This window comes from Chiloscyllium punctatum, chromosome 3, assembly GCF_047496795.1.
Source record: "Chiloscyllium punctatum isolate Juve2018m chromosome 3, sChiPun1.3, whole genome shotgun sequence".
In the NCBI taxonomy this organism is placed as follows: Eukaryota; Metazoa; Chordata; class Chondrichthyes; order Orectolobiformes; family Hemiscylliidae; genus Chiloscyllium; species Chiloscyllium punctatum.
Genome location: NC_092741.1, coordinates 60690971 through 60709791, shown reverse-complemented (window position 1 = coordinate 60709791; position 18821 = coordinate 60690971). Strand labels below are relative to the sequence as shown.

The following is an 18821-nucleotide window of genomic DNA, read 5'->3' as shown; positions in this document are numbered from 1 at the left end:
GCTTTATGTGTGGGAAATCATGTCTCATAAACTTGACTGAGTCTTTTGAAGAAGTAACAAAGAGAATTGGTGAAGGCATAGCAGTAGATGTGATCGATATGGGCTTCAACAAGGTTTCCCATGAGAGACTGGTGAGCAAATTAGATCTCATGGAATACAGGGACTGGAGGCCTGTGACCAATGGAGTGCTACAAGAATTGGTGCTGGGTCCACTACTTTTCATCATTTATGTAAATGATTTGGATGTGAGCATAAGAGGTATAGTTAGTAAGTTTGCAGATGACACCAAAATTGGAGGTGTAGTGGATAGTGAAGAAAGTTACCGCAGGTTACAACAGGATCTTGATCAGATGGGCCAATGGGCTGAGAAGTGGCAGATGGAGTTTAATTTAAATAAATGTGAAGTACTGCATTTTGGGAAAGCAAATCTTAGCAGGACTTATACACTTAATGGTAACGTCCTAGGGAGTGTTGCTGAACAAAAAGGCCTTGGAGTGCAAGTTCATAGCTCCTTGAAAGTGAAGTCGCAGGAAGATAGGATAGTGAAGATGTTTGGTATGCTTTCCTTTATTGGTCAGAATATTGAGTACAGGAGTTGGGAGGTCATGTTGTGGCTGTACAGGACATTGGTTAGGCCACTGTTGGAATATTGCATGCAATTTTTGTCTCCTTCCTCACAGAAAGATGTTGTGAAACTTGAAAGGGTTCAGAAAAGATTTACAAGGATGTCGCCAGGGTTGGAGGATTTGAGCTATAGGGAGAGGTTGAGTAGACTAGGGCTGTTTTCCCTGGAGCATCAGAGGCTGAGGGCGTGACCTTACAGAGGTTTATAAAATCTTGAGGAGCATGGACAGGATAAATAGACAAAGTTGCTTCCCTGGGTGGGGAGGTTCAAACTGGAGGGCATAGGTTTAGGGCGAGAGAGGAAAGATATAAAAGAGACCTAAGGGGCAACTTCTTCACACAGAGGGTGGTACACGTATGGAAAGAGCTGCCAGAGGAGGTGGTGGAGGCTAGTACAACTGCAACATTTAAAATTTCATCTGGATGGGTATATGAATATGAAAGGCTTGGAGGGATATGGGCCAGGTGCTGGCAGGTGGGACTAGACTGGGTTGGGATATCTGGTCAGCATGGACGAGTTGGACCGAAGGGTCTATTTCCATGATGTACATCTCTGATTCCATGACTCTTAGTGTCCAATCCAAACTTTTGTTTTCATGCTACTTTGTTGCAATGATACTTTCAAGGAATTAAATACAAATATGACAAATTAAGAAAAATTCCTATGCTAATGAATACTGACATTTAGTACTCCATCACTGAGAAAAACAGAAATTGAAGTATATTAAATTGTGGGTCAAAATGAGGGGCATAATAGAACCAAAGTGCTACTGTGTAGTTTCCGAGCAACTACATATTTTTCTTCACTGGTATGCAGAACATCTGGTTGGCAACATTAATTTGGTGATCATTTTCTATAATTATTTAACATTATTTGACTGGCTGTTAAATAACATTTTCATAAACAGTTATGAGTTTCTTTGACAACTGCAAATTGCAACATTTTCCAAGGTAATATTTTAGGAGTATCTCTGATCTGAAAAAGTAATTTGATTGGCACGAGAGAATAATTACATTTCTGATAACATACATTAAACGTTTTAATGGCATTACATAAAGGACTATGAACAATGCAGATACTGCAGACAATATACTTAATGTTAATAAGGAATCATGTAATATAATGATCTCATGCAATCCAAAGAAATTCATTAAAAAGATAGCTACAAATGAATCCTCAAAATACTTATTTTTAGAAAGTTTATGAAGAACGTTTCTGGACAAACCTGAAAAAGCAAAAAAAAAAGGGGCCACAATAGTTCATTTTAAATTGAGGTCTGCAAATATACCTGTTATTGTTATACTGCCTGTGGAAAAAATTTGAAGTGTAGCTTTTAACGCTTTAACTCTATAAGATGCTGCAGGATGCAGTTCTGGCTCGTAGCTGCAAGAGAGAAAAAGAACAGTGGAATTTCAGTGACCAATCAAAATAATTAAAATGCACAACTACTTACAACGTTGCTTGAGATTATTAAAAAACAAGAAGAAAAGAAAATAATCACTTTGATGAAATGTAGAAATTCTGAATTCACACAGCAGGTCTGTCAATATCTAAGATGAAAAAACGTGAGCTTATATTTGGGATAGTGATTCTTGATCTACTCCGACCTTTTCTATTTGTGTTAGCATCATAGTTATCCACAATAACTTCCAAATGCATACCTTGCAATTGGCCGATTTCTTTTTGTAAATTCTGGTAGCCTGATTTCAAATGGCATTGTGCATACAGCCAGGACATTGACAATTTTATAGCCAGCAAATTTTACCTACAAAATATCAAAGAAGTTATTTTAAAAACATGATATAAAACTGTTCTACAATATAGTTAAATATTTATCCAGTATTAAGATTCATAGTTGACAGTGAAAATACAAATACATCTGGCATGTGTAATAATTTAGACAAGGGCCTCCTCTCATTGGCACCCAAGTTATTATTCAAAAACATGCTGATGGCATAAACATCTTCCCTCTACTGGTTGTAATTACCTCGTATGTATCTGTGGCAATCTAAATATTAATCTCTAGGGGGCAGACAAATGGATAGCACAAAACTATCTTAAATTAATAGCAGCAGAACTGGCAGGCTGTAGCAAGTACTGTAAAGATCAATGTATGGGCCTAAGTCAATTACACTCCGTATTTACAACTTAGATGATAGGAAAGTGCTGTTTTCAAGTGAGGGAAATTCAAAGTGGCTAAAAAATGAATCAAACGGACATAACCGGGTCAAAAACCTGAAATATGGAATTACAATGCGAGAAAATGTGAAATTGTCCATGCCAACGGGAAAAGTAGAAAGCAGAATATTCCTAAATGATGGGACAGTATTGGTATTCATAAAGAGGATGCCCTTAAATGTGAACTACAGAGAGTTAACAGGCAGATACAACAAGCATATTGGAAAGCAAATGATCTCTTCGTCTTTATTGCAAAGCGATTAGAATAAAGGATTACATCAGTCTAATGCAGTTACATAGTCCTTCCATGGTTTCGCCAAGGCCCGGTGTACAGTTTGAGCTCATTATCCATGGAAATGATGTACTTGCCGTTGAGAAGTGTACTAAAAGCTCACCAAACTGATTTCTGGGATGAGTAGATTGTCCTCTAAGGAAAGATGGAGCCAATTGGGCCTAATCCCTTGAGTTTAGAAGAATTAAAGGTGATCTCATTGAAACATAAAATTCTTAAGAGATGTGACAGGGTATGTAATAGGTGGATGCTTGGGAGCCATCAGCTCAGAATAAAAAGTCAACTATTTAGGACTGAATTGAGGGGAAATTTCTTCAAAAGGTTGGTAACGTATTGAATTTCGGTCATTCCTCTCTATTGTGCTAATAGCATGTTTAACTAAAAGAGCTACCCTTTCTAGTTTTTTATCCCTCCTAAATGTCAGATACCCATCAATATTCTGGGTCCAATCCAGGCCATCCTGACCCGCACATTAAGTTACTACCAGTCCTCTCTCTATAATGACAGCAGCTCTACAGTCTGCTAAGATTTTGATGCCCTTACCTTTGCCACAATTGACATTGGATTGCCAGACTTACAGAAAAATGGGTCTTTTAAATTGAATCAGAATAAGCTAGCAAAATTGTCGATGCAATTTGGTCAGAAAATATTACCCACAATTATAGGCAAAGGTAAAATAGATAATCAAACAAAGAGCTGTTATCAATTTATTAAGGAGTAATAGAGAAAAGCCAAAACTAGTCTACTTTGAGGAAATGAAACGTTATAGACATCGAGGACTTCAGTTACTTTATATTTTACTTTGTTTCTGTTTTATTGGCTGTTTTAGAATACAGTTATACTGTTAATTTTGCAAAGCAGTTTCAGAAAAGCTCTCACACTGCTGTATTTGACAATATATGAAACATAACTTGAGGCAGTGCAAGATTTGGTTCAGAAAACACTCCAATTAAATTTCTCACATACCTTGTAATCACACTTGAGTTGTTTAACATGTTTTAAGTGTGCAGACACTCCAGGAAACTCATTTCGTAGTAATTAAGACAATTCACCATCAAATATTAAATTTTAAAATTAAATAAATAACCTCTAACTCCTTGTGGCATGCTTACTTGGTAACCAGTGTATTAAGTACTACAACTTTACACTATTCACATACAGGAGATGTACACAACTCCTTCTGGTTCTTAATGGCTCGCTTTAGAACTAGAAAGTCTTAAGTGAGCAACTACCGCGTTGGAATTAATTTTCTAACTGTTTGTTCTGCATGTTAGCTACAGTATAAAGACAAACTTTGACTGGCATGAATTATAAACTATACAAGATACTGAGGGAGGAGATTGCTGTGGTCTTAACAGAGATCTCTTTAACTACAGGTGAAGTCCCAGAAGACTCAGATTAGCCAAAGTCATTACATTGTTAAAGAAGGGCATCAGGGACAATCCAGGAAATCAGAGGCTAGTGACCCTTACATCAGCATTCAGGAAAACATTGGAGAAGATTCTTAGGAACAGGATTTACTTGCATGTGGAAAAGAATTAATCTACTAGGGATAGCATGGCTTTGTGTGGGATACTCTAGTCTCACAAATTTGGATTTTTTTTTAGGAAATACTGGAGAGGAGGGTAGCGTATGTTGTCTATGTGTGCTTTACTAAAGCATTTGATAATGTATCGCATGGCAGGCTGGTCCAGAAGATTAAATCACGTGGGATCCATGGCGAGTTGATAAGTTGAATACAAAGTTTTGCTTAGTTATAGAAGATAGAGAGTAGTTGTGGTGGGATATTTTTCTAACTAGAGGTCTGTGACAAGTGGTGTTCTGCAAGGTTTAATGCTGGGACTCCTTGTTTGCAACAATATATAAATGACTTGGATAAAAAGGTAGGTGGTCTGCAGAATAGGCGTACAGATGGCACAGAAACATGGAGGATTTGTGCTCAGCGAGGAAGGTTGTCAAAAGGATCCAGTGGGATATTCTTGATGGAAAGTTTGTGGAGAAATGGCAGACAGTGTTTAATTGGGACACGTGTGTAGTGATACATTTTGGGAAGTCAAATGCAAAAGTAAAAGTTTATGGTAAATGACAGGACCCCTTTCATTGATAAAACAGAGGGATGTTGGGGTGCCAGTTCATAATTCCCTGAAAGTGGTAGCACAAATGGATAAGATGGTAACAAAGGCATCTGCTATACTTGCCTTCATTGGTCAGAGCACTGACGACAAAAGTTGGCAAGCCACATTGTAGCACTATATAAAACTTTAGTTAGGCTACATTTGTAGTATTGTGTCTGATTCTGACTGTCACATTATAGGAAAGAAGTGGAGGCTTTGGAAGTGCAAACAGGTTTACCGGGATGTTGCCTACATTGGAATATATTAGCCACAAGGACAGATTTGACAATTTTGGAAGGTTTTTGCTCGAGATTCAGAGGCTGAGGGGTAGCCCGAAAGACGTAAATAAAATTGTTACAGGCATTGATAGGGTGCATAGTCAGAGTGCTTTTCCCAGGGTAGAAATGTCAAATATTAGGGGGAATAGGTTTAAGGTGAGAGGGCGAAAGTTTAAAAGGACATGTGCAAGGCAAGTTTTCTTTACACGGAGGGTGGTAGATGTCTGGAATATGCTGCCGGGAAAGTTGAGGAAGCAAATACACTGGCAATGTTTAAGAGGCATTTGGATAGACACATGAACAGGCAGGGAATATAGGGCGATAGAAACCATGTGAAGGCAGTTGGGATTAGTTTAGATAGCAATCATTGTTGGAATGAATATAGTTGGCTGACGGACCTGTTTCTGATCCACAATGCCCCATGTTCTATTGTGATGATGCTGTCACTTTAAGAGGTTGTTTCGTTCAGGATTTTTCTGAAGAGAGGTCGTAAGGCAGAAGCACCGAACAGTCTACCAGAACCACTAGAGTAAACAACTTGTAAGGCCTTGAGTCTGTTTTAAAAAAAACAGCCTGAATGGGTGCGATCAGCTCTCTCAGATCAGGACTTCTATGTTTTGGTTTTTTCAGTAGCATCAGAAGGTGCCTGTGGTCTCAGAAGAGTTGGAAGCTTCAATGAGTGCTTCCTAGTGGCTACTTTCTCTGAAACATTTTTTTTTCCTACTGGATTGGAGAACTGCATGTAAGAATCTGTGTCGGAACTTGCGTTTTTGCCAAGGGGTGTGTTTATGGCATGCTACTATATTTGAACAATTATTTAGTAATAGGTACTGCATCCAATATTAAGTTTACCAATAATTAAGTTATTCTAATTTCCTCTTTTTGTTTGTATTTTAACCATAATGTTTAAATAAATTGTGCTTTGCTTAATGTCGAGTAGTTTGACCAGTCATATCGCATCTCGATCACACTTCTACCTTTAAAAGTAAGAAAAGGTTAGGGTCTATGCTACCTCCTTAAAATATTGAGGGGTTCTGGTCTGGTCCATAACACTATTAGTTACATATTGTTATGCGTATCGAGTGAAACACAGCTGGCTCACTACTTGTCCCTCACTTTACCCTGTAATAGTCAATCTCATCATAAAGTTACCTCCAAATACATCTTTTTTTAAAATAAATTATTTTTGGAATGTGGACATTGCTGGCTGGGCCAGCATATATTAGCTCTCCCTTGAGAAGGTAGCAGTGAACTGCCTTCTTACACTGCTGTAGTTCACATGCGTTACTTCCAAACCATTATTGCTGAAATTCTAAGTTGTTAACATTTGGCAAATAGCCTTCTCCAAGGTGGTTCCTGTTGGTTTTTCCAATTGTGCAATCCACAAGCCATAAAAGGTGTGAAATACTGTGTTCTGTGTACCAACACCCACATCATTCCTGGCCACACAAACATCCAATGGCTTCCTGCATTCCAGAATTCTTCATCTTGACTTTCATAAACCTCCAAAATTTTGGCTCTGCCTATTTCTGCTAATTCTCCTAGTACTATATTGTTATATATACTTATGTGGCACTTTACAAACTTATCCCATTACACTCATTTCATCTCATCAATAGCAGTTGCATCTTTAAACTTTCTCCTTCATTTCAGAAGTCTACAGTCTTTGTTGATTTGCTTTCAACATTGCTTAAAAATTGCTTTGTAACACTTCCCTTTAGGTAATCAACACAAAATAAAATTGCTGTTAACAGTAGGCCTTGTATGATTGTGCATACACTTAAGAATCAAGAGAGAAGAAAGTCTCTTTAGTGTCACATCAGAAATTTTTTTTTGCTTGAATGGAAATACTCCAACAGAGTATTTCCAAGCTAGACTGCAGAAGTGACAATTGTAATATCACTGGGCTCCATTTTGTGGGATAGGAAGTGTGAGGAGCAAAATAGTCAAGCAGATTGTACCAGAGCTGTAGTGTCCATCATCTTCCTCTCACCATAGTAGTTTGCCAGTAGCAGGGAAGGTGGGTAATGTCCTTGCTGTTCAGAGTGATTGTGTCACCTAAGTGACCAATTGAGGCTTTCATCCTTCCCCTGTAGCATTTACCAGGTTGTGTGGCTAATGTAGGTTCCCTTGTGGGTGGCAATGCCCCCTTGCCTCATCAATCACCATCTTGCTTTTTACGAAGACTTACCTGACACTCAGAGAATCCTTGCTGACACAAAACATCTATTAAATATCAAAGGAATATTTCACATTCATGTTCCCTTTAAGAAAGTTCTTACCTAACCCTTCCTAGGCTTTTAAGTATGACAGAGCAATGATGCTAAGAAATGGAATAATAAAGCATTAGCATATTTGGCCAGCTCAATTCAACATCACAGGTTTGTATTTTAAGGTAGAATGAACTTAATGAGTACGGGTTGAATTTAAACAAAATAAAGACATGCAAATGGTATCAACTCTAACTCTTACCAGAAATTAAAATTTAAACTTTAGCAGAGAATAATGGCAATTGAGTGCAAAACTTAAAGAAAAGAACAAGTTATGTTAAAACTATACACTAGGATTCTAAATCATTAGCTTAAACTTATGTGATCTCAGTGATTTCAACAGCTGAATATTTAGATTTGCTATACAAATATAACGTACAAAGGAAATACCTGAAAACCCAGTTTCTGCAGAAGGCGAGCTAATCTTCGAGCACCAGTTTTTGCATCTTCTTCACTAAATGGTGTTGAAAATATACTCAATTTTGTATAAAGATGTTATGACACATACATTACTTCATCTGTAATATAATAAAAACTATTGAATAGATTTTAAACTTGCATGGTGCTGCATTTTGGGAAAGCAAATCTTAGCAGGACTTATACACTTAATGGTAAGGTCCTAGGGAGTGTTGTTGAACAAAGAGACCTGGAGTGCAGGTTCATAGGTCCTTGAAAGTGGAGTCACAGGTAGATAGGATAGTGAAGAAGGCATTTGGTATGCTTTCTTTTATTGGCCAGAGTATTGAGTACAGGAGTTGGGAGGTCATGTTAAGGCTCTACAGGACATTAGTTAGGCCGCTGTTGGAATATTGCGTGCAATTTTGGTCTTCCTCCTATCGGAAAGATGTTGTGAAACTTGAAAGGGTTCTGATGGGATTTACAAGGATGTTGCCAGGGTTGGAGGATTTGAGCTATAGGGACAGGCTGAGGCTGTTTTCCCTAGAACATTGGAGGTTGAGGGGTGACCTTAATGAGGTTTATGAGGGGCATGGATAGGATAAATGGACAAAGTCTTTTCTCTGGGGTGTGGGGGAGGGGGGAGGAGTCCAGAACTAGAGGGCATACGTTTAGGGTGTGAGGGGAAAGATATAAAATAAACCTAAAGGGCAACTTTTCCACACAGAGGTGGCACATGTATGGAATAAGCTGCCAGAGGAAGTGGTGGAGGCTGGTACAATTGTAACATTTAAGAGGCATTTGGACGGGTATGTGAATAGGAAGGGTTTGGAGGGATATGGGCCGGGTGCTGGCAGGTGGAACTAGATATCTTGTCGGCATGGATGGGTTGGACCGAAGGGTCTGTTTCCACGCTGTACACCTCTGACTCTACATTACAGGTGTGATTATTCCCTTTCTAAAGGTGATGAGGAATAAGCTGAAAAAGCCAAATAACTGGGTGAGTTGGTCTGTCAGAAGCTCCGACCCTTCTCGCCACCTCAACAATGAAGTGCTGGACAAGAAGTTCCATTGGGGAACCAATTCAACTCGCCACCAATTAAAATCCTTTTAACAGCTCAAATCGTTGCTACCCAAGTTTCTCAACTCACTATCAGCTTGATTAAATGACTTGCCAATAGTTGATAAGAAGAACTTGCCAACAGAGTTTGGTTTGGAAGATCTCTATTGTCCCAATCTGGTATGGGAACAAGTGAACAAGGGATGGCTGCTAAAGATCCACCCCCTAACCTTGCTTTTGACCCTCGCACTCTGAAAGAAAACAACATGCCTTCCTACCATTGGAAACACTGAAGTCTACCCTCCATTTACAATATCTGAGACCAAGAAGCAGACAGCCTCCGGTTAGTTGACAACTTCTGGTAGGGGCAGGACTTCACTATCAAGGCTCATGATTTGTGAGAAGCCCAAACATCAGATCTTAAGTGACTGTATCGTTATCTGGTGGGCTCTCTTAATGGTGGGGTGGGGAGTCAGTCACTCTAAAAAATGATGTGGAGATGCTGGCATTAGACTGGGGTGGACAAAGTTAAAAATCACACAACACCAGGTTATAGTCCAACAGGTTTTTTGAAGTACTAGCTTTCAGAGAGTTGTTCCTTCATCAGGAACAGCGCTCTGAAAGCTAGTACTTTCAAATAAACCTATTGTATTATAATCTGGTGTGTGAATTTTAACTCCAGAAAATGATCACCCCTACAGAAGTCTCAACTTAAATTTTATCTTTGGGTAGGGAATGTTCATAATAAAATAAGAAATATATAATAGGTAACTGACACTGTACCAAGTCTACTTTGCACTTACGATTAGTACGACTGAATAAAATAGAGAATCATAGACTCCTAGTGATGAAACTGGCCATTCAGCCTATTGCGTCCACATTGCCCCTCTGAAGAACATCCCTCAGAGACCTCCCCCCTCCAACTCCATCCCGTTAATTCTGCATTGCTCACGGCTAATGCGCCTAGCCTGCACATGCCTGGACACTATAAGTAATTTAGCATGGCCAAGCCACCTAACCAGCACATCTTTAGAGGGCAAATGTATGAGTGAACTTTGACTTTACTGGGGTGAAAATCAGATATTGCAGGCAAGTATCCCAATATATACCTTGATCATATATTCCTTTCCATTGATTCAATGATGCATGATGCATAAAAGTCAGCCAATATACAATTTCCTACATTTTTCCCCAACCCAAACCCTATCAAAAACAGTGTATTCCCTGTGTAAGGCCATTGACATATCGAGCACTGAAATGTGATTAAAACTCCTGAATTTTGAATACACACATGCAGAGCTTCAGCTCAGAACTCAAATTCAATGGTTAGACTATAATTTCTTTTGCAATTCCTTTTGAGCCCTTGAACACGAAAGCGTTTTTTCCCCATTACATTAGTATTTATCCTTTCAAGCAAAAAAAATCATTAATTTGTTCAGGATTATATACTCCACCTGTATCCTTTTAAACATGGATAGAATTTCGTTGCACTTATTTGAAAAAAAGATCAAAATCCTCAAAAGTGAAGTTCATAAGATGAAACATATCAACAATTTACATTAATAGTAGAAAATAAGTTTTGGGATACCTGGTCGGCTTGGACGAGTTAGACCGAAGGGTCTATTTCCATGCTGTACATCTCTATGACTCTATAAAATGAAGTTCTTACCTTGTGGCTCCAGTGCATATAATTTTCCCTGAAGACCAGATTGTGGCTGTTATCCTGGGTTTCCTCAGTTTCATTAACACTTTCTGCAAACATACATAAGAAAATATTGCACCTTCTTAGTCACAGAACTCCTGTGACATTCACTGAGAATGTAACACCGAAACTTTAAATAAATTCATAATTTACATATAACATGATTCAGAAGAGTTGCTTAGGTAAAAATACTTGCATATAACATGCACCTGAAGTTAGATGTGTTTGTGAATGTAGAATTATATATTGTATATGAATTACTTACAAAAATAAAGTCTGTCATTTTATATTGCATCATTATGGCAATTAGTTTTTCAGATGCTAGTGATCATTTTCAGTCCTTCACTTTGCCTTATTCATGACAGGATTAGAATTTTACAGACATGCTTTCTATGTATTTTTCCCTGGATGCAAGTCTAACCTAATATTGATCAAGGATATGTTGCATCTAGGCTTACTACTTTATTGATTTTTTTAGGCTACTATAATCAAAGTATGATTGTTAATTTATCAATACTTCACACATAAAAATCAAATTATTATATACAAGACACTTACTATAACAGTGAAAAGTGTATATAAATTTTTAAAAAGCATTTAAGATCTCTGTTCCTGTAAAATAAAATAACATTTCCGTGTGAGCAGCTGGATAGTAGAGTCATTCGAACATTCAATAGGAACACAGGAACAGAACTGGACTATTCATCCCCTCAAGCTTATTGGCAATTCAATTCACTTAAATCACAGCTAATCTGTACCCAAAACTTTCACTGCCCATTTTTAATTCATACTCCTTGGTACCTTTTAAAAAAAAAGCTTTATACAGTGTTGCAAATTTCATTTCACCCAATCAGAACCTTTGGGAGGCCTACAAATTCTCAATAGACAAATAAAAAAGATTTTTCTTATTTATTGCACTGAACCCTTTTATTGTAAAACAATTCAATTAGATCACTTAAAACTCGACAGAATATAAGTCATATACTCCAGTTCTTCTAGCTCTTTTTGCCCAAGATTATTCTGCTTAATTTATAATGCACCCCTTCAATGATCCATCTGTTTCTCCAGCAAGAAACTGCCCAAAATGAAATGAAATAGTGCATGATGTTCTGCACATGTTGGCATAGATACAGTAAATTATTAGTTTAAAAATATGCTATGAAATATAAGGGTCAATTTCCAAGATGTGTAACCATTTTGAAGCAAGTTAGGGGCACATAATCAAGAACTGTAAACATATACTCCATAATTTTCTAAATATACTCTTTACTAAATTTACTCTTTCACATAGTCTTGTAGTAATTCCAATTTCACACACAGAACTCTAAGATGTTAGTCTAATACAGATGTCAAATGTAATTTTTTTTATTCTTTATTACTTTTCTACAACTCTTCCTATTTTAAAGGTAAACAAGACCTCTGTAGATTTCTTTTTTGTAAAGCCCATCAGGACCTGGAGGCTTGATAATATGTCATGCCAACAACTTGTTCAGTACTACTCCCGATGATGATAATTTTCTTTCGTTCCTCCTTTCTTTCCATTTTAATTTCTTGGTCTACAGCTATCTTTCAGATGTTACTTGTATTCTCCGTAGGGAAAACCAGTGCAATCGCCTGTTTAATTTATTCCTTATTTTTCATCATTAGTTCCCCAGACTCTCTTTCTATTGGTCTGATGTTCATTTTGTTAACTCTAGTCCATTTTAAATATCTATAGAAAATTTTACATCTATTAGTATATTTTTAGCTAGCTTTCCCTTTGATTCTTATTAATATTTTAGCTTTTTTTACATAATGTGCAAATTTCAAACTATGATACATCTTTGCACAATTAAATTCTTACTGTGGGTCCACTCCTTGGAATATTGGAGATGAAGCTAGCTTTTTGGTGATTATCTTGTCAGTAATTACAGTCTATTCTATTACTAGGGTTTAAAATAGTTTAGGTCTCAGTAGTAAAGTTAATACGTGAAAGAGGAAATGAATAATTCATAAGATAAAGTAAGACATTAAATATTGCCAGAGGGATGGAAAAGGGCAATGTATTCTCACTGCAATGTATTCATTTGATGCATTTGGTCCTCTACACATTGCTATTTGCCTCTCTTAATCTAATATGCCATTTCTCTTTAGCTAGCTATGTTCTCCCACACTCATAACTGGCCTTTAGTTTAAAATATCAGTCTTGAGCCCATTGCTCCCTTCCACAAATGGACTGTAAAATTCAATAATACGTTCCCTTGACAGATCCTGAAGTTGGGATGGTAGATAGATAGATGGATAGAGATGGCACAGAAGGCATATGGGATACTTTCCTTCATGGGAGAGATGTTGAATACAAACCAGGAGTACAATGCTGGGACTTGATAAGATATTGGATAGACGACTGCTGGCGATGTTTGTATAGTTCTGGTTACATATGTTACAGGAAAGACATAATTGCATTAGACAATATAGAGGAGATTTATAAGAATGTTGCCAGGACTTTAAAATCACAGCTCTTAGGAAAGATTTAATAGACTTGGGTTCTTTTTATTAGAACAGAGAAGGCTCAAGACAATAGGTTTAAGGGCTTAATTGAGGCCAAATTATGAGGGACTTGGATAAAGTTTACAAGGCTGACCCATTTCTTTTTGTGGAGAGGTCAATTACTGTGGGCACAAGTTAAAGGTTATTGGTAGAAGCATTAAAAGGAGTCAAGTATCTATGGGTTGAGTGTGTCTGGAATTCACTACCCACTTTAACTGTATGCTACTGGATAACCAGGGGGCTCGACACATTTCACCCATTTTCTTTGCGAGGACATGTTTCACTGTGCTCATAAAATCCCACTTTTAATCAGCTCTCAGATTTGTCAATAATTTTCCTTCAAGTAGGTATATCCAGTCCACTTTTGGCAAATCGTCTCTCAGCTTTCTAAGTTTGCCTTCCATTATTTGGAACTTTAGTCAAGTTCTATCATTGCCCTTTTCACCCTCCTGCCATCCTTAATGTCTTTCTTTATTTTATTCAAATTATTCATTTCTTTTTACATATATTAACTTTACCACTGAGATCTAAACTATTTTAAACCCTAGGACAAGAACAGACCATAACCACTGACAAGATACTCAACAAAAGCCAGTATCTTCTCCCAGATTTGAGACAGAACTAAATCAGCGTGTGGAAAAAAAAACACAAATAAGCCAGCATTTTCTTCTCCTCCCCTAATGACCAAACTGGCATCACTGTGCTCAGTCACACTTTTGAAACACAAGAGGTAGCTGAGCCTGGTTACAGGGAGAAGAAAAATGGAGTTTTAACCACTCTCCATAATTACCTCACTTCAATTGCTCTTTCAGTACAAATTTTATGAAAGAGTTTACAGCTAAAAAATTTAGAAATTAGACAATATAATGCTATTAAAAGTTAAATTAATTTCATTATATGGTTGATCTGGAGACTTTCAGAAGGTACCAAGATTAGAGGAATTGTCCAGAGAAAAATTCAATTTCCTGGCCAATTCTGGAGTATGCTATTGAGATTTCATAAGTCCCATCTATGCTGGCATTAATAACTGTCTAACCAGCCGAAAATTCTGACTCAATAACTTGACTCTTGTAGCTAACATCCTCTTTTCCTATTGTCTTCAGACTATCTTCTTTGATAGGAAAAGAATCGCATCCTTCTGCCACCCTTGCTCTATATAACCATGTTCTTTTTATGAAGTCTATTTGGATCCAAACTTTTGTCATTCTGCTACCACAGGCTGGATTTTATACAGGGGTAGAGAAAGAATAACACTCACCAGCAGCAGTAACATGCTCTGGGCCGCATTCACAAGGTAAATTTTGGTCTCCTGACCCTTGATGGAAGGGTGTCCCATCCTGGAAAGCTATCAACCGGTGTATAGCCAACAGCTCTTGGGAGGAGTAGTGATAAAGGAAGTTGATGTGGTGGATCTGCGGGGACATTTTGGAGGCAAGACAGGGGAAAAGGGAGTAGCATGCTGGGGGTGGTAAATGCCCCCGATGCTCATAGGGCATTCTTTCTGAAGTATGTACCCATCTTCCTTCATACCATTTGAACAAAATTTGCAAAAACATCAGCCTATTCAGCCTACAATTTTATGGCAGAGCGAAGGCCTTAATTGGGCAATAAATGACCATTTAAGGACTTGCTAGACCAATGGTGGCTGGGCTAATGGACTACCCCCATATTATGAGAAACAAGCCGAGGATGTCCTGGCTATTTGACATAATTGTGTGTCTCACTCGTCCTTGCCAAAAATGCACCTTCCAAGGCAGTGAACTGTAGAATCCAACCCATATCTTTATAATAGCAATTAGGTCAAACTTAGTTCCCCTACATTATTAATTCATAAAGTTTATTACAAAAGCTTCATACATTTAAATTTCATTATTCATTATCCATTAGTTAGCAATGTCTTACAATCTTTACAGGGTCTCCGACATAGAGATCTACAGCACAGAAACAGACACTTCGGTCCAACTTGTCCATGTCAACCAGCTATCCTAAATTCATCCAATCCCATCCGCCAGCATTTGGCTCATATCCCTCTAAACTCTTCCTATTCACATACCTATCCAGGTGCCTTATAAAATGTTGTAATTGTACCAGTCTCCACCACTTCTAATGGCAGCTCATTCCTTAGACACACCACCCTCTGCATGAAAATGTTGCCCATTAGGTTCTTTTTATATCTATACTCTCTCACCTGAAACCTACATCCTCTAGTTTTGGACTTCACCCATTCCCAGAGAAAAGACCTTGGCTATTTACCCTATCCATGCCCCTCATGATTTTATAAACCTTCAGAAGGTCACCTCTCAGCCTCTGACACTCCAGGGAAAATATCCCCAGCCTATTCAGCCTCTCCCTATAGTTCAAACCCTCCTACCTTGGCAACATCCTTGCAAATCTTTTCTGAATCCTTTCAAATTTCACAATAGGAGGGAGACCAGAATTGCACACAGTATTCCAAAAGGGGCCTAACCAATGTCCTGTACAGCCGCAACATGACTTCCCAACTCCTATACTTAATGCACTGACCAATGAAAAACAAGCATAGCAAATGCCTTCTTCACTATCCTATCTACCTGCGACTCCACTTTCAAGGAACTACAAACCTGCACTCCAAGGTCTCTTTGTTTAGCAACCCCTTCATGATGCCTGATTATTTTACCCAATTGCTTGTTCTACCTGAAAGCCCTGACTTGTTACTTTTTTTGAACTAATCTTTCCAACCCCATTCATGTTGAATCCCATTTATCACCCTATATTAGGGTTAACAGCTCACTGGTCCTAGCCTTGTTTAATTAAAGCCCACCGAAGATGACCTTACCTCTTTCCCCAGAGAGGTTGCTAGTGCCACATGCATTAAAGTCCCTCTCTCCCACATCAGTCTTACTACAACATATTTTATCTTCTGGCCTGTTTATCCCAATTGCAATTTGTGAGTGGAAGAGATCATCATCCATGAAGTTCTACATTTTCACTTGGGCCCTACATCCTCAACTGCTCAAGACAGAATTGTATTCCTAGTTGACACCTATGTGAATTGCACCTACTGAATCCTTTCACATCAAGTTGCGAGGTGCTGCATTTTGGGAAAGCAAACCTTAGCAGGACTTATACACTTCATGGTAAGGTCCTAGGGAGTGTTGCTGAACAAAGAGACCTTGGAGTGCAGGTTCATAGCTCCTTGAAAGTGGAGTCGCAGGTAGATAGGGAAGTGAAGGCAGTGTTTGGTATGCTTTCCTTTATTGGTCAGAGTATTGAGTACAGGAGTTGGGAGGTCATGTTGCGGCTGTACAGAGCATTGGTTAGGCCACTGTTGGAATATTGCGTGCAATTCTGGTCTCCTTCCTATCGGAAGGATGTTGTGAAATTTGAAAGGGCTCAGAAAAGATTTACAAGGATGTTACCAGGATTGGAGGATTTGAGGTATGGGGAGAGGCTGAACAGGCTGGGGCTGTTTTCCCTGGAATGTCGAAGGCTGAGGGGTGACCTTTTAGAGGTTTACAAAATCATGAGGGGCATGGATAGGATAAATAGACAAAGTCTTTTCCCTCGGGTGAGGGAGTCCAAAACTAGAGGGCAGAGGTTTAGGGTGAGAGGGGAAAGATACAAAAGAGACCTAAGTGGCAACTTTCTCACACAGAGGGTGGTACGTGTATGGAATGAGCTGCCAGAGGAAGTGGAGGAGGCTGGTACAATTGCAACATTTAAGAGGCATTTGGATGGGTATATGAATAGGAAGGGTTTAGAGGGATATGGGCCAGGTGCTGACAGGTGGGACTAGATTGGGTTGGGATATCTGGCCGGCATGGACAGGTTGGACCGAAGGGTCTGTTTCCATGCTGTACATCTCTATGACTCTAAGTTCTTTGCTAATCAACCCTGGTACCAAAAAGGCATCCAGCACAACTAATGAAATTTGCAATGCAGAGAACTATATTACGCCTACTATTACAACTTTCCTTTTTGCTCCTCCCTTTTGAATAGCCTCTTGCAGCAGTGCCAAAGCTAGTTTGTTCGTATAGCCATCCACATACCATCACTTACACAATCAGCAAATGTTTTGAATTTTTTAGATGAATTCAAGGGACAAGGCTCCTCCAGCACAGCAGGTGGGTCCCCTTAACCGCTTCATTCATAGTCATCTATACTCAATTGCTAACCTCATACCTTACTTATGAGGTACAAAACAACCTCCAGAATAAAACGTGCCCAAGAAACTGCCCTGGTACCCTGTAACTTAAAATTTCAGGCCAAAGTTCTAAGTTGAAGCTCTTTAATATGGAAATACTTACTGCAGATATGGCCACCTGGGATGACTACAATTTTGACAACACCCCGGAGCTGAGATGAAGCATATCTTCTGCAGCAGTGTCCCTATCTAACATTCTGTTACCCAGTCACTGCAGATCGAGGAAACAGCCAATTCCATTTTACAGACTTAAAAATCATATTTTGGATATAATTGCCACATATGTTGAACACTCCCAACAACTTTCGGCCATTGCATGCTATGCTTGCATTATTAGTGAACCTCAAACTTACCCCCACAAATTAATATTTTACCTTGGAAGTTGGCACAAGGAATTGAGCTAGTGATGTGTGTACGTTGCAGACATTCAGGAGTTTAAGACATGCTCAGATAAGACAATGGATGGCATACAATGAAGACGAATGTGTCTTCCACCAAAACAAATCATGTATGAAGCTGGTTAAGATAAAAGTCATATTTGCTAACTTGAGAAATTGTGGCAACAAAGGAATTTAGTGTCAGTGAAAATCTGATATCTCAAATGGAAGGAGGAGGAATCCACTTCATCCCCAAGGCCAAATGCACCACGGGAACAGGAATGAGCCCACTGCCCTAATCATGAGAAGCAAGTATCAGAATGGGTCCACAAAAACTGAGTGATATAATCATCAGAAATGGAACACCTGTGTATGTATTTAAATATACCAAATCAAATCTCAAGTCCATCAAACATTTCAGAGCAACAGCTGTTTTACATGTAGCTGCTTTACAGAATAAAAACCATCAAATGTTGTGATTGAAAGGCAAGATTACTCAGAGATTACTAAAATTAGCAGTTACCAAAAGTTCATCAGAGAGCACCCATGATACAACATTAGCAACAAGATTTCAATATGACCAGTAACTGAACTGCGGAATGGGAACATTTGATAATAGTTCTAGCGATAACCAGTCCATGTAACAAAAGATAGAATGAAGTTATGGATAAGTGATGTGTGGAATGTGTGTCCTGGTGGCTAATATAAAGAATGCAGTATATTAATTTGGCGCACATTTAGATACAATTTAATTGATGAAATGTAAAGCCGTCAGTAAAGCAAGTACACTCATTGCAGTAATTGCTGGGGGTACAAC

General features: G+C 38.5%; 1 protein-coding gene across 6 annotated transcripts in view; it reads right to left on the bottom strand.

The window, feature by feature from the left end:
• Positions 1-18821, bottom strand: part of tbpl1 (TBP-like 1) — a 48772-nt gene that overhangs the window by 5942 nt on the left and 24009 nt on the right. For all 6 annotated transcript variants that reach the window (XM_072553828.1, XM_072553867.1, XM_072553837.1 and 3 more), the window contains 4 exons: positions 10883-10965; positions 8148-8211; positions 2287-2390; positions 1914-2008 (listed from right to left, as the gene is read on the bottom strand). In XM_072553828.1, coding sequence (XP_072409929.1) covers positions 1914-2008; positions 2287-2390; positions 8148-8211; positions 10883-10965 — 346 coding nt within the window. The remainder of the gene's footprint in view (positions 1-1913; positions 2009-2286; positions 2391-8147; positions 8212-10882; positions 10966-18821) is intronic.